At 37.4% G+C, this 13,421-nt stretch overlaps 1 protein-coding gene across 4 annotated transcripts in view; it reads right to left on the minus strand.

Annotated features, from left to right (window-relative positions):
* Positions 1-13,421, minus strand: part of LOC113083236 (putative E3 ubiquitin-protein ligase UNKL) — a 39,145-nt gene that overhangs the window by 16,094 nt on the left and 9,630 nt on the right. For 2 of the 4 annotated variants that reach the window (XM_026254430.1, XM_026254419.1), the window contains 7 exons: positions 13,165-13,227; positions 11,952-12,129; positions 11,257-11,349; positions 10,927-11,160; positions 10,649-10,845; positions 8,992-9,249; positions 3,823-8,784 (listed from right to left, as the gene is read on the minus strand). In XM_026254430.1, coding sequence (XP_026110215.1) covers positions 8,629-8,784; positions 8,992-9,249; positions 10,649-10,845; positions 10,927-11,160; positions 11,257-11,349; positions 11,952-12,129; positions 13,165-13,227 — 1,179 coding nt within the window. In that variant the 3' untranslated portion in view covers positions 3,823-8,628. Of the gene's footprint in view, positions 1-2; positions 55-3,822; positions 8,785-8,991; positions 9,250-10,648; positions 10,846-10,926; positions 11,161-11,256; positions 11,350-11,951; positions 12,130-13,164; positions 13,228-13,421 lie in introns of those variants that run through there. The other 2 variants (XM_026254428.1, XM_026254429.1) reach the window with 2 other exon arrangements.

The following is a 13,421-nucleotide window of genomic DNA, read 5'->3' on the forward strand; positions in this document are numbered from 1 at the left end:
ACCCATCTTGCCAGTCTTGTGCATCTGGGGCTCTGCTTGTGGTTGGGTGGTAGACTAGCAAAAAAAAAAAAAAAAGTCTGTCAAGGTTAGTTTTCAAATGTATTGTAATACTTCCTAAATTGGGTCATTGTTCACTCACACTCGTTGTACTTGTACGATTGAAATTGAAGCCTTTAGTCACGCTCAAATCAAAAATAATCAATCGATTAAACCAAATATAGTTTTAAATTTAAAATTCATCATCCATCTTATTTTGTGTTTCATAGAATAAAAGGCATACAAGTTTGGAACAACATGAGTAAATGATGACTATTTTTTTTTTTTTTTTGTGAACTATTATTTTGAGCTTCCTGCTGACTGTGTTAACTGGATCCAGGACTCTGGTGACAGAGGAGCCAATTGTCTATAGTCTTCAAGGTGACGACTATAGAAAAAAAGGCTCTGTTATAAAAGTCTCTAACATCTTATAAGTCAAACTTTCAACCCATTTGCCCCATACAGCATATATATTTCTTCTTGTGTCTGTTGTGGTTGGACCACGCTATCTGCATGTGCAAAAACAGGCTTTATTGGGACTTTATTGGGGAAAAAAACTCAATCTCTGGGACTCACCGCAGAGCAGGTGAATAAACCCAACAGTGAGTCCGTAAATGTATAGAGATATACTGAAACTGAGAGTGGGACACTAACATGACCTTGATGCCGATTGTATTTGTCTGGAAATGCTGTCTTTCTCTGTTAGGTAGCAGCGTTCTGTCAAGCTTCAACAGTGTTTCTGGCTGGAGAACAAGTTGAGCTGTCCTCTGATTGCCTGGTGCTGCTCATGAGGAGAGAAAGTGTTGTTAAACACTGCTCCAGACTGCCGATAGGTCGAGCATCTGGATGGCATACATCGTGCCAGCCACGTACTGTATGTGAAGCTATACTGAGGAGCTCCAAACATTAAGTGTCCTGTGTCTTTGCCTGATGAAGGTCTGATGAATGAGCTGGCTGCACAAGGCCTTATTGGATCAATCCGTCCAAAATTCACAGATGTTCTGGGTCCACATGTCTGCTTTTACAATGTCCCCTACTCTAAAAAACCAACTCAATGTTCTAAGTAAATACATTACTTTGCATTTTCATGATTTTTCCACTTACCATTTTTGACATTTAAATGATGTGTCCTACAGGTGGGCTGCATTGTCGAAAAAGAAATGGACTTTCTACACAAGGTTCTCAAGGAAAATGCAGCAAGTACCTAAAACAGAGGTTTATAATCTTGCTCCTGGAGAGCCACTTTCCAGCAATGTTTCAGGATTACTAGAAACAAACAGGCAGGTGTATTGGAGTTGAACTCTTAATGAAAGTGGCCCTCCAGAAACAGGATGGAGCATTCCTGACCTTCCCAAAAATACCTGTATTCTTGATTGAGTAAACCACTATAAGTTATACAACCAAATCTACCTTGTCTCGTATAAACAGGACAAGAGGGATTTGGGCTGCTGGCACTAAAGTGGGAGCCCAAGCTATCTCAGCAGCAAGCATACACAAAGGTTTAGTGCAGAAGAGTGTGCAGAGCTTGACATCCACTCCTGCATTGGTCATGGCTCTGAGGAGGGTAATCATCACCCTACGTAGACCTTTACCACAAAATTACCCAGGAAACCTCCATGTATTGATGTCCCCCACACTTGAGACAGCTTTCAGACAGACCAGGCTCTTCTTCTGTGAGGCAGGATTGGTCCCTGGTGAGAATTTGAATAGATGATACCAATTTTGTAAGGACGATCCTTAAATTGTTTGCTTAATTTAAAATTCCTTCGTCTTTAGATCACAGTAGTCGTCCATTATGGAAATTCTTACTGCCTCATCACATTGACACTCCTGGTATATGTACAGTTCCAAGCCAAAGTATCCCCTCCCCACCCACCATGTGCTCTGAGAACTGACTGTCAATCTCTAACAACCCTCAGGTCTCAGAAATCAGTCACTTTACAGTTACATGGCTGTGGGTAAGTGATGTCTTCTCAGAGCACGTTCTTTTCTTAACTTCCTCCCTCTGTACTCTGCAGGCCCAGAACCCCTTTTGACTCTAGCTCTCTTCAAGCCTGGTGCCTGGAGACCCTGCTTTTGTAAAATTCTCACCGTAATCAAACAGCACGGATATCTTTATTTTATTTTTATTTTTACAAGGGAATAATACATCTAGAGAACATTTAATAAAAATATAGCTCAGCTTGAGTGTGTAAGAAACCATTTGTCTGGTACTCATTTAATATCCAGGTTCCCATTGAGGAGCTGGATTTGAAGTACTTGAGCTCGGGCCCCTCACTGGCATTGGGTTTACTGAGAGTGAATGCAATAAAGAGGCTACTGGAGCTGATAGCCCTGAAGATCCTGATGACCCGGAGCAGTGGGCAGCCATTTATGCTGTGGCGCCTGGGGAGCAGTTGGGGGTTCAGTGCCTTGCTCAAGGGCACCTAAGTCGTGTTACTGCCAGCCCAAGATTCGAACCAACAACCCTAGGGTTAGGAATCAAACTCTCTAACCACTAGGCCACGACTACCCTAGGTGACTTGACTTATGTGCACATTCTTGTACAGGATCTCAGTCTTATCATAAGGCTGTAGAAGACATAAAATTTGTATTTCCGGCAGTGAAACTTCAGTTATGATACAAGAGAAGGTATTGTAACCTTGTAAGTCGTTCCTTCCCCTATATGTATGTTCTTACATTTGTGTTATATAGTTAAACATCTGTCTCATTTCAGATACCCAGCTTGCATTCCGATCCTGAAGTTAGTTTGGACCGTGAACAGCTGCACACCCTTAGAACCGCTGACAAAAACAAGTTTTCTTCAGGATTTGGTCAAATCAAGGCCCGATTCTCCTACTTCCTCACCCCTCTGTCAACACATCAGAAAACTGAGCCAATGACACAAACATAAACCAAAACTTGTTGATGTTTTACTAGCTGCGAGCGACCTTTGTAATGAGGATGGGAACCGTTGTTATTTGTTTGTGTTTTGGTGCCAGTAGGGTCTTTGGTCAGCAGTGCTCTTTGTCAGACCACCTGCCTGCTGATACTTTCCAACCTCCTGCGGCAGAATCAGCCTCCTCTGTACTCACAGCTACTGCAGCGGCTGCTTAGGACAGGCTGCCACCTGGTGGCTGGAAGTCTCTGCACACCAGATAACAAACAAAGGTGGCACATTATCTGAGTTACTGAGGTCCTCTGCTGGTGAAGCACTTCTGTGTGAGGGCCACTGCTATCATTGCTTTGCAAGCAGACAATGCCATCACGTTTCAATATCATTCTGGAGAGGTACAAGCCAAGCTGAAATAGAAGTAAAAGGTCACAGCAGTCTGTAGTACAAAGCATATTTAACTCCAATCTGTTTGTCTTCTTCTGCAGCATTTGCAGGGAGAGACCAGACCTAAAGAGAGTAACAATAAAACTATTTTTTACCCAAACTCTGAAAGAAAGGTGAGTCTACAATAACATTTATGTAACACTCTCAAAAAATAATAATGCAAAATAGTGTTTCATGCTGTGATGCCCTAGAACCATTTTTGGTTCCCTAAAGAAAATGGCGTTAAATAGTTAACTTTTTATATTTTCACATCAGTTTGATTACAGACATTACTGGCACATTTTCACACTGAAATGAAAAGACTGTCTTAATATTACTAGTGCCCATAAACACTTAAGTAGCATATTAACTCAAGAACAGCCATATTGATTCTAATTGAACCAAAAATAGAAACTGTTCTTTATCTACTCTGTATTGATGGTTCATAAGTAGGGAAGGGAGGAAAAGAAGACGACAAAACACTCGAGGCAGGTTAAAGATCAAAAATTATTTAATTCCCAAGATGACAAAAATAATTCCATGAATTCTGTAAACCATTGCATAACTGCTGTAGTGTAGACAAGTGTTAACAATTTTAAAATGATACACTACAAGAGAAAGATTATGCATTATAAATAATACCATCTTAAGTAATTCTAGCGATGAAAAACCTCTCTGGCCATCAAAACATACAACTTTTCCATAAAGAAGCCTCCATAACTTAAACACAGAACTCCCAGTAAAATGGTTTAAGGTCTTGTGTTGACAACACATACACAAAGTATTATACTGACAGCAAATTGTATAGTATTTCAACACTAATTAGAATATAAGCCGTTCTATATATTGATGCATACTGTACCAAAATAAGGGATATGTTTCTTCCTTGCAATATAAATGATTTCCTCATTTTGACTTCTGAGCTAATAAATCTGTGAGTTGCAGTTTCCTTTGAAAATTGGACATCTCTCTCTATTCTACAGTTCTCCTGTAAAACCCTGAGAAAAATACATCTCATATTTCCATCAAATTGTTACATCGGATAAATACACAAACTTGAAAACTGCAATCGTGTTTAACGTATAAATTTATTCGTAATGTATCGCAATTCACAAAACTAGTGCTACATCATTATAGATGAATTGTTCTGTTATTTCAGTGACCCATTTTATATGTCATTTGAATGGTACATTCAATAATCAGGGATTTAATGTTCGATTAACCGTAACATGAATTATATGGAACAATAGTTCCAAAAATCTTTTTTTTTTTTTTTTGCGCCCCTTACAAAAGTGTACTATTCTAATAGGTATTTTCCTCGCTAGTTTGCTAAATTTAACCAGTTTCATATGTAATATGTATATACAAGATTGCATAAATCCTTAGGTTCAATAAATCACACTACTGAACAAAATGAGAAAAACAAAGAAATGATTTCAAGAAAAATCCACAAGAATGCAAAAAGAAAGCAATGATTATTTCCACTGCAGAGCATTATGGTAAAATTTCCAATACATTAATTTACACATTGCTAAACAAAAGAGTCCTTGGTGCTTCTTGAATTACAGATGCCTGGTCTCACATCAACATTAAATGGTCATTTCTGTTAAAGGTTACAGTTGGTATTAAAATGGCTGATGCAGACAGGGGTCTTTTTGTGTGTAAGATCATGCTGTGGTTTAGATTTACGTAACTAAATAATTACTATCTGCCCTTTGGTACAGAAAATCACTGTTCAGCAAACCATTAACACAGAAATTCAGTAGGAAGCTCAAACTCGAAATGGTTTAACATCAATTCCACTCTAATTCTGTCATACGTCATGAACTGTTCAGATGAGCTGCTGCTTCAAACACACCATTGGTAAAGAATACAATTGCAAAACATCTTAACTGTTACTCTGACACTGTGTATACATGCATCATCATGCCGACTTTTCAACACCAACACATGTTTGTTTATCAGAATTATAATCACTTTTTACTCAAACTGAAATGGTCAAAGGCATGGCAGAGTAGGTTTTTTCATTATTATTATTTTAATACACCGGTCTGTATAAAGTGTGAGACGGGCCTCTTGTGCATTGAGAAATACAGATTAAAACATCTCAAGGCACTAATATTCGGCTCATTTCCTAAACTGAAATTTGTTCAGTCAAAAATACTTTCAATGTGTTATTACTAAAGGCACAAATTTGTTCCGGAGAGAGTTGATCCTTACAAGACTTAACAATATTATCAAGCAGAATGACTGATTGTAAAAATTGCAAACGTAACTAGGCCAAAAAGTGAGGTTTAAGGCTAGGAAATGTAGATACTTGAACAGTTTTCAGAAATGTAACCCGCTGTCTGTCTCAGCCATTTCAACTAACATGAACAAGGGACCCATTTTACATCACAATCAAATATGTTCTACACAGCCAAGGTAGACAACATCTGACAATACAATAATAGACTTCAAGGTTCAAAAAAACCAAACAAAAAGTTAGAAGATTTCTTATTTCATATCTAAATTCTTCAGATCCCAACTAAACAGACAGAAAAACAAACACCAGTCAAATGGAAACTAAAGAAAGCACCTTACGGGCAGAGTACTCTTTTAAATTCCTGACAGCATACAAGTAGTGCACAACAACTAATGTTTCAAAACTGATTTCAGAATTTTACAAACAAGTACTAGTAGTATAAAAAGAAATCATATATACTTCAAATAAGCACTAATCCATATGGCCACTTAGGAATATTAACACAAATATTCATTCATTACTATGACATTCCTTCAATTCAATACTATGTTATAGTTTTCACTGAGAAATTGAAGAAAAAAAAACACAATCTTTATATTCAGCTGATAAAGAATTGTGATTCATTAGGATTCTTTTTTCTTTTTTTTTTGAATGCACATGTAAATAAGGTACTAGATTTGGTCAACTATTTCCTCAGAATGTTAAAATGAAAATGCAGTTATAACATCGAAGAGAGAACAGAGAATAGTAAAGGTCTTTGGTAGAAACTACAAGAATGGGCATTCAGTCCATTAATATCGTCAGCAAAAGCAGTTGGCATAGTTGTCCTGTCAAATGAAACATTGAAAAACTGACATTGTAATTGTACACCACTTCAGTTGAACTTTGAAACAAGTATGAATTACAATACCACTTTGGTTCATTCAAATAAAGTCCACATTTGATTTGACCACACAAATAAATGTCGTGTGAAATCCCAATTTTATAGTTCAACAAAACCCTACGTTATGGTCAAATAACCAAACGATGGAACCAATCCCTCAATAAAGTCTTGAACACTCGAGTGCTGGAAACATATTCCCGAGCTGCTTTGATCCATTTTAACCTATGTCGCCCATCGTACGGAAAAGAACACATCTTTGCTAATCGGACTAGAAAAGAGAAGCACAAAGTCAATGCGTTTGAAGCATTGCGCAAAAATATTTCCGAATACTCGTCTGTGATGCCTGACCAACATCTGGACACGTCTGCTCAACACAAACACATTTGGCAGTGTGATTCAGAGCTTCAGCTGGTTAACAAAAGTTACACAATGACACATGCAGTGACAAATCAGTCAAGAACATCAGCTACATACAAGACCTCGTGAATTAAGATACGAACGCAAGAAAGAAAGCAGAGAGAAATCATATATATATATATATACACACGCACACTGTCTTCGCCTCGTGAAGATGAAAGAAAATACGAGGGTCTGGACAGTTAGATCCTCAATAACCATCCCTTTTAAAATAAACGGTTTATCCCGATTTCGAAAGACAAAAAGAACTTGCACCTTTGCGTACCTGACAATTTACCGCACAAACTCATTGCTGTAAATACGAAAGGAACAAGAAAAAAAGAAAAGAAAAAGAAAAAAGTTTTAGATAACACAGTAGCAGGTCATTTCAATTAGATTACCTAAGCACATTACACTGTCGAATTTGGATACGAAAAACACCAATGATTTCGGTCTGTAAACACTACAGAAGCACTACAATTCTACACATTTCAATAAACAGAAATGTACTAAGCCAGTTTCGTTTTTGCAATCAAAGAAACACACGCATTTCCTGATTTGAATATCCCTACACATTAAAATCAAGGACGATTCAACATTTCTAAGGATAATGAAGCTGCACCCAAAAAGCACCATCGTTAATGAAGGAAAAGATCGATTCTTCAGCTGAACCTCAGAGCTCAGGCACCGGCCAGGGTGAAGTCTCTCGGAAATACTTTAGTACTGAATTGGGCCACTAAATGCTCCGATAATACGGTACTACTGAAAAAATACATACTTTGCAGAAGCTATGGGTTTTCTACTACAATCCTAAACTCTTCACAGATGCTTCAACTGCTTTTAAGGCAAGGCACTTAAGAGGGAGTGGCCAGGAATCGGATATATGTTCTAACATATCTGAAAAAATAAAAAATAAATAAAAAATCCTGTGTCGCTGAGGACTTCAGAACACATGTGCTCATCTAACAACTACGGTACATAATGTATATCTAAATAGTCACTATAAGACGGAAAAATCCATTTACTAAATGCCTTAGCATACAGTATGTGCCTTACTGATATTACAGCTGCTGGTTATGCCTAAAACGCATTCAAAGTTTGCACTTATTTGATTGAAAAATTTAAGTAACAATGAAAGTAATAATAACTACTATTTAGTACTATTTTATATGAAAACTAACAAGATATATACACTATACCATGATTTAACAATAAGAAAAATGAAATATTCTATTATGTTTTTCACAGTACACACAAAAGCTTCATACGTTAGCGTATTTGGGAAAAAATTTGAATCTAAGAAATGAAAAACCTACAAAGCAGCTTAAAGCAAATTTTCTAAAAGAAAAAAAATATCCTCAGACAAATTTCTAAGTCAACAAAGTGCTTTTAACAAGAAATGAATCCTCTTCACACAGCTAGTAGCAATAATTGCGTCAGGCCGATGATTTTGTTGCTAACAGTCAAATCAGGGCCAACCGACTATAAATGCCAAAAGCAAAAACCAAGGGGAATTTTTTTAATGCTTTATGAAAATGGATAATCTAGCTTGTACAAAACAGGTATTGCATTTAAGTACTTGATTTGTATCAGTCAAACACCATTTATTAGATTCTAATAAAACTAATCAATTAAATCACTATATGAAATACTGAAACACAAAAAAAATGCTATTTAGAAATTGTAAGCATAATAATAATAATTATTATTATAGTATTAGTAGTTCTTCAAAGGGCTAAATCATTAAATAGTACCTTGGATAGCTGTACATCACCACTTCAATATTTTCATCTTACAGTAAGGACATTCCATTTTACCGGACGCACAGTTCTGACAAAGAACATAATGTTGGCAAGGCTGCAGGACAATGGAACGATCATGCTTTTGGCAAACTATACATTTCTTTGACTGAAGCTGATATATTACCTGTGTTGAGAAAAAGAAGAGTTAACATCAGTCACACTTTGACAGATTCAATGCAGTGCGTCATGCATGACTGACTGACTCGTGTGGATGTTTAACCTCGTTGCCTACTCTTCCCCTTACTTGACGAGAAGAGTGCGATGGTCTACTTTAGAGTGTGTGTAAATGTGACATGGTGACGTATGTGTGTTGGGACCTGGTCCTTCTTACCCCGTCAATGAGGTCTAGGTCAGAGCGCAGCTGGCTCTGGATGGAGCGGAGCTTTGGCAGGGGGAGCTGGTCCAGCTCGCCGTAGCTGCGCAGGAGGGGCGTGTTGGGGGAGCGACACAAAACGTCAAAGTCTCCCTGCAGTTCCTTCAGCTTGCGCTCGGTGTCCTCCCGCTTTTGCTCCGCCAGCTGCCGCTCCGCCTCTGCCGATTTAGCTTGCTCCTTCGCTTCATGAGCGTCTTTCTGCCACGCTTCGCAGGCCTGTGAGAGATGCATTTTAATAAGACGTTTCATCTTGTGATAATAACTAAACTGACACCTTCTGGTTTCAAAGAACAATAGAGTGCTGCAGGGATGATCTATGTTTGTAGGCCAAAACCTGGAAATGAGTTCGCAACTTAGTTCACAACTGAAATTCAAATTTCACGCCCAAGTCATCCAATATGTACTTATCTTTGTTTCTTCAGTCAAAAAGAAATTAAGGTTTCTGAGAAAAACATTCCAGGATTTTTCTCCATATAGTGGACTTCAATGGGAGCCAATGGGGTGAAGGACCAAACTGTAGTTTCAGTGCAGCTTTAAAGGGCTCCCAGAAGAGGAATAAGGGTCTTCTTATCTAGTGAAACGATTGGTCATTTTCTAAAAAGTTAAATATAAATGTATATACTTTTTAACCATAAATGCTCATCTTCCACTAGCTCTGTGTCCACAACCTCATGCATTACGTAATCATGTTGGAAATACCACGCGTGGTTACGTTTTCGTCTGTGTGATTTGGTTCAAAAAGGTAGCGTAGGCCAGAAACTCAGCCTAATTTTCTCATTTAACTTCAAAATTGCCTTTTTTTGTAAAGGCGTCTGACTTTCTTTGGTTTGGTTTCATTATGGTTATTATTTGAATATAACTACCAATCGTTAAATAAGACCCTCATTCCTTGGCTTGGAACATGTAGGGCTCTTTGAAGCTGCATTGAAACTGCAATTTGGCCCCGTTGATCCCCGGTCCACTATATCCTGAAATGTTTTCCTCAAAAACCTCAATTTCTTTTCGACCAAAGAAATTAAGAAAGAAAGACACAAACATTTTGGATGACATGGGGGTGAGTAAAGTTGGCTAAATGGGACAACAGAGCTATCTGGGACATTAAATGTCATCACACCAAATAGGTAAACTCCTTTATTTACTAGTGTACTTTCAAAGCCTCACTGCATTTATAATCACACCCTTTCAACCTATTCTAACTCAAACTTTCAGAGAAAATGACTCAGAAACTTGGCAAAGTGGAAGTAATGTTGAAGTTATGCAACCGTAGTATAGTTCATTTATAGTCAACCTTTAGCCTTTTAGGCTCCAAAATTAATAGAAGTTGTGTTCATTTGCGAAGATTATCATGATGTAGAATGTGTAATAATCATAAACTTCTGCTTGCCACAAATTTTAATTTCCACAATAATCCAACAGCCAATGGAAAAATGCTATTAGCTTTTAATTGAGGAAAGCAGGGTGATGCCTACAAAAACACATCATTACCACAGTGCTCTTTAGCTTGAAGTGTCACCTTAAGAGAACAGCTTCAATAAGCAAGGTAAAGCAGTGTCAGTCTCTGTCTTAAGCATCACTCATCTCACAAGACCCGTAAAAGCAAGCCAGCACATCTGACCTGCTTGACTTGGTGCCAGGCCTCTTCCCATTGCTTTATCTTGCGCTTGGCTTCCTCCAGTTCTCGGAGGAGCCGGCCGATGTCTGCACTGCTGGAGCCAACCGTGCTGGAAGTAAGGCTGCTGAACACTGGGGACGGACTGGGAGAGAAGCTGCCACTCATAAAGTCCCATATTCCCCCTGTTCCGCCATTCAGACCTAAGACAAAACATCTTTATATCAACTCAAATATTCACAAGACTTTAATCGTGATGTGAAGTTTGGGAAAATAATTCCCACCTAAGGAGTTCTGCATAGACGTGGGTGTTCCTAGAAGGCCGTGCTCGGTTTTAACAGGTGGTGCCTGTGGCTGGCTCTGCTGGGAGGCCATTCCAGTGAGGAGAGACTGGGACAGGGACTGAGACAGAGAGCTGAGCGGGGAGGCAGAGAGAGACGACGAGGAATGCAGAGAGGAAGACCGAGCCAGAGAGCCAGGAATATTGACAGGAGCAGAGCCTCCTAATAACCTCTGTCCTACAGGGAAAAAACAGTTTAAAAATTAAATGCAATGCATCCTATACCTTATACAAGACAACCCACTGTGAAATCAGCAACTACAACAATTCTTACTTGTTAAACCGAGACCATTGTTGTCTTGGTCCTCTAGCTCTTTGTCAAGGGAGGCAACATTGATGTCGCTAAAATTCAGGTCAAGTGCAGATCCTAAGAGCGAGAAAAGTAGTCTGCGATTTAGTATCTCTGCAAAGTGGATCTAAAACACAAGCTACTTAAATAGACAATATTACAAAAAGCTACATTCAAAAAGAAAAATAAAAAATTCTATACTTCTACTTTTGTATATAGTGCATTATTTATTTTTTTCATGTTTGCATTATGTACTTTCTTCTGCACTGGAAGCTCCTGCCGTGTATAAACATACTAACAGACTTGATGCCTCGTTAATCTTGCAGTGATTACAAGGCTTGATAATTCAGTTATTCATCCTGCAGCATACAATTCATATCCACTCACAGTATATAATAACCATACATCAAAGGCTGATTTTGGGCAATAGTCATATATTTAAGTTTTTTTAGCGTTCCAAGGCAAAAGCACTTACCATCCATTTAGCTGTGTGCTGCTGAGTCACTGCTGCTGCTGCTGGTGAGTTTTAGTAGACTCACTGACTTATGACTAATGCACTGCCACAAATACAGCTTCCACTTCACTAAACGCTCTGCATTTAACTGCACTGCCTTATCTGGGCTGAATCTGTCTCATGTATTTTACTCTTGGCTCGAAGATGAAAGTGCTGCAGGACTTACCTATTACTGACTCCACAGTATTGCTGCCTGGATAGAAAGGCGTGGCTTTTGCATTCATGGTTGATAAAGTGGTGGGTGACGAACTGTCAGATCCGATACTGGAGGCCAAGCTGGACGTGATGCTTGATGTTATGCTGGACGCCAGTGGGTTCACTACTGAGAACACATTGCCATGAGCCTGTGAAAGGAAGCAATGGGACACGAGTCAATGTCAAATAATAAGATCCACAATAAGAAAGAGGAGGAAACTTTTACAAATCTAATTTAAAACTCAAGTGATAAGATCTTAGAAATCAACTGTTATTACCATACCTTGAGTTAGTTTTTAATTTTATTTTAATATTTAAAGTTTGTGCTTTTGTCATTTTATTTTTAAGTTTCAGTAATGTTAGTACCCTATTTCCCAGAATACAAGTTATATTCTATAGTGAATAATATAATGCAATTAATGTCAAGTACACAAAATAAGCACAAAGTGCACACATTTGGATCTGTGCCAAATGAGAGAGGCATGTGAGCCCATTTTATTTTATTCTGGCATTTTACATATACACTTATATATAATAATACATAATCTCATAAGACCCATAAAATGTAATAAATATATATAAATATATATATATATATATATATATATATATATATATATATATATATATATATATATATATATATATATATATATATATATATATATATATATATATATATATATATATATGTATATATATATATATATATATATATATATATATATAACCTTGTACAACTTACCGGTATTGTTTATATCAAGAATAACATTGTACAACTTACCGGTATTTTTTTATCTCAAGAATGCAGTTTCGACCCAGTGCACCTTATAGTCAGGTGTGACTGGTTTTCCAAAAAATACAGTACTTGGCTGTCAACGCAATATTTCTTTAAAACTTTTAAAAATTTGTATAAAATTTTATAATTCCAATTTTTTTTTTTTTTTTAGTTTACAATAACAATACTACTTTGAACAATGTTAATTAAAAAAAAAATCTGCAAATACATATTTTATGGAACTATTTTTTATGTAATGTTATTTTCTTGATTTCTTGGAAATGAGGATGAAAACATGGAATGTAACCAATGATCCAATGCTCTGATCACTTTAGGTCTTATATACAATCCTTATTTGTTGTAAAAGGATATACAATGTGTGAATGTGAGGACTAGGTTGCTTTACCTGTTTGTCTTGGTCCATTAACTTTTGATTATTTTCCCCAGACAGGCTCTTCTGGTTCTTTGCCTGAAATCAGATAATACATCCTATCATGTGACCTGATGTTGTTAAGGCAACTAGGGCTGCTATTATATTGGGAATTGCTACCTGTTCAGAAAGGGCAAAAAATGTATGATGCCCTTTAAAGTTGTTTGTCACAGTATTACATACACCGTGTCTCGTTTCTGATATTTTTTGATTACCACAATGTGGTCTTGTGG

The sequence above is a fragment of the Carassius auratus genome, chromosome 5 (assembly GCF_003368295.1).
Source record: "Carassius auratus strain Wakin chromosome 5, ASM336829v1, whole genome shotgun sequence".
In the NCBI taxonomy this organism is placed as follows: Eukaryota; Metazoa; Chordata; class Actinopteri; order Cypriniformes; family Cyprinidae; genus Carassius; species Carassius auratus.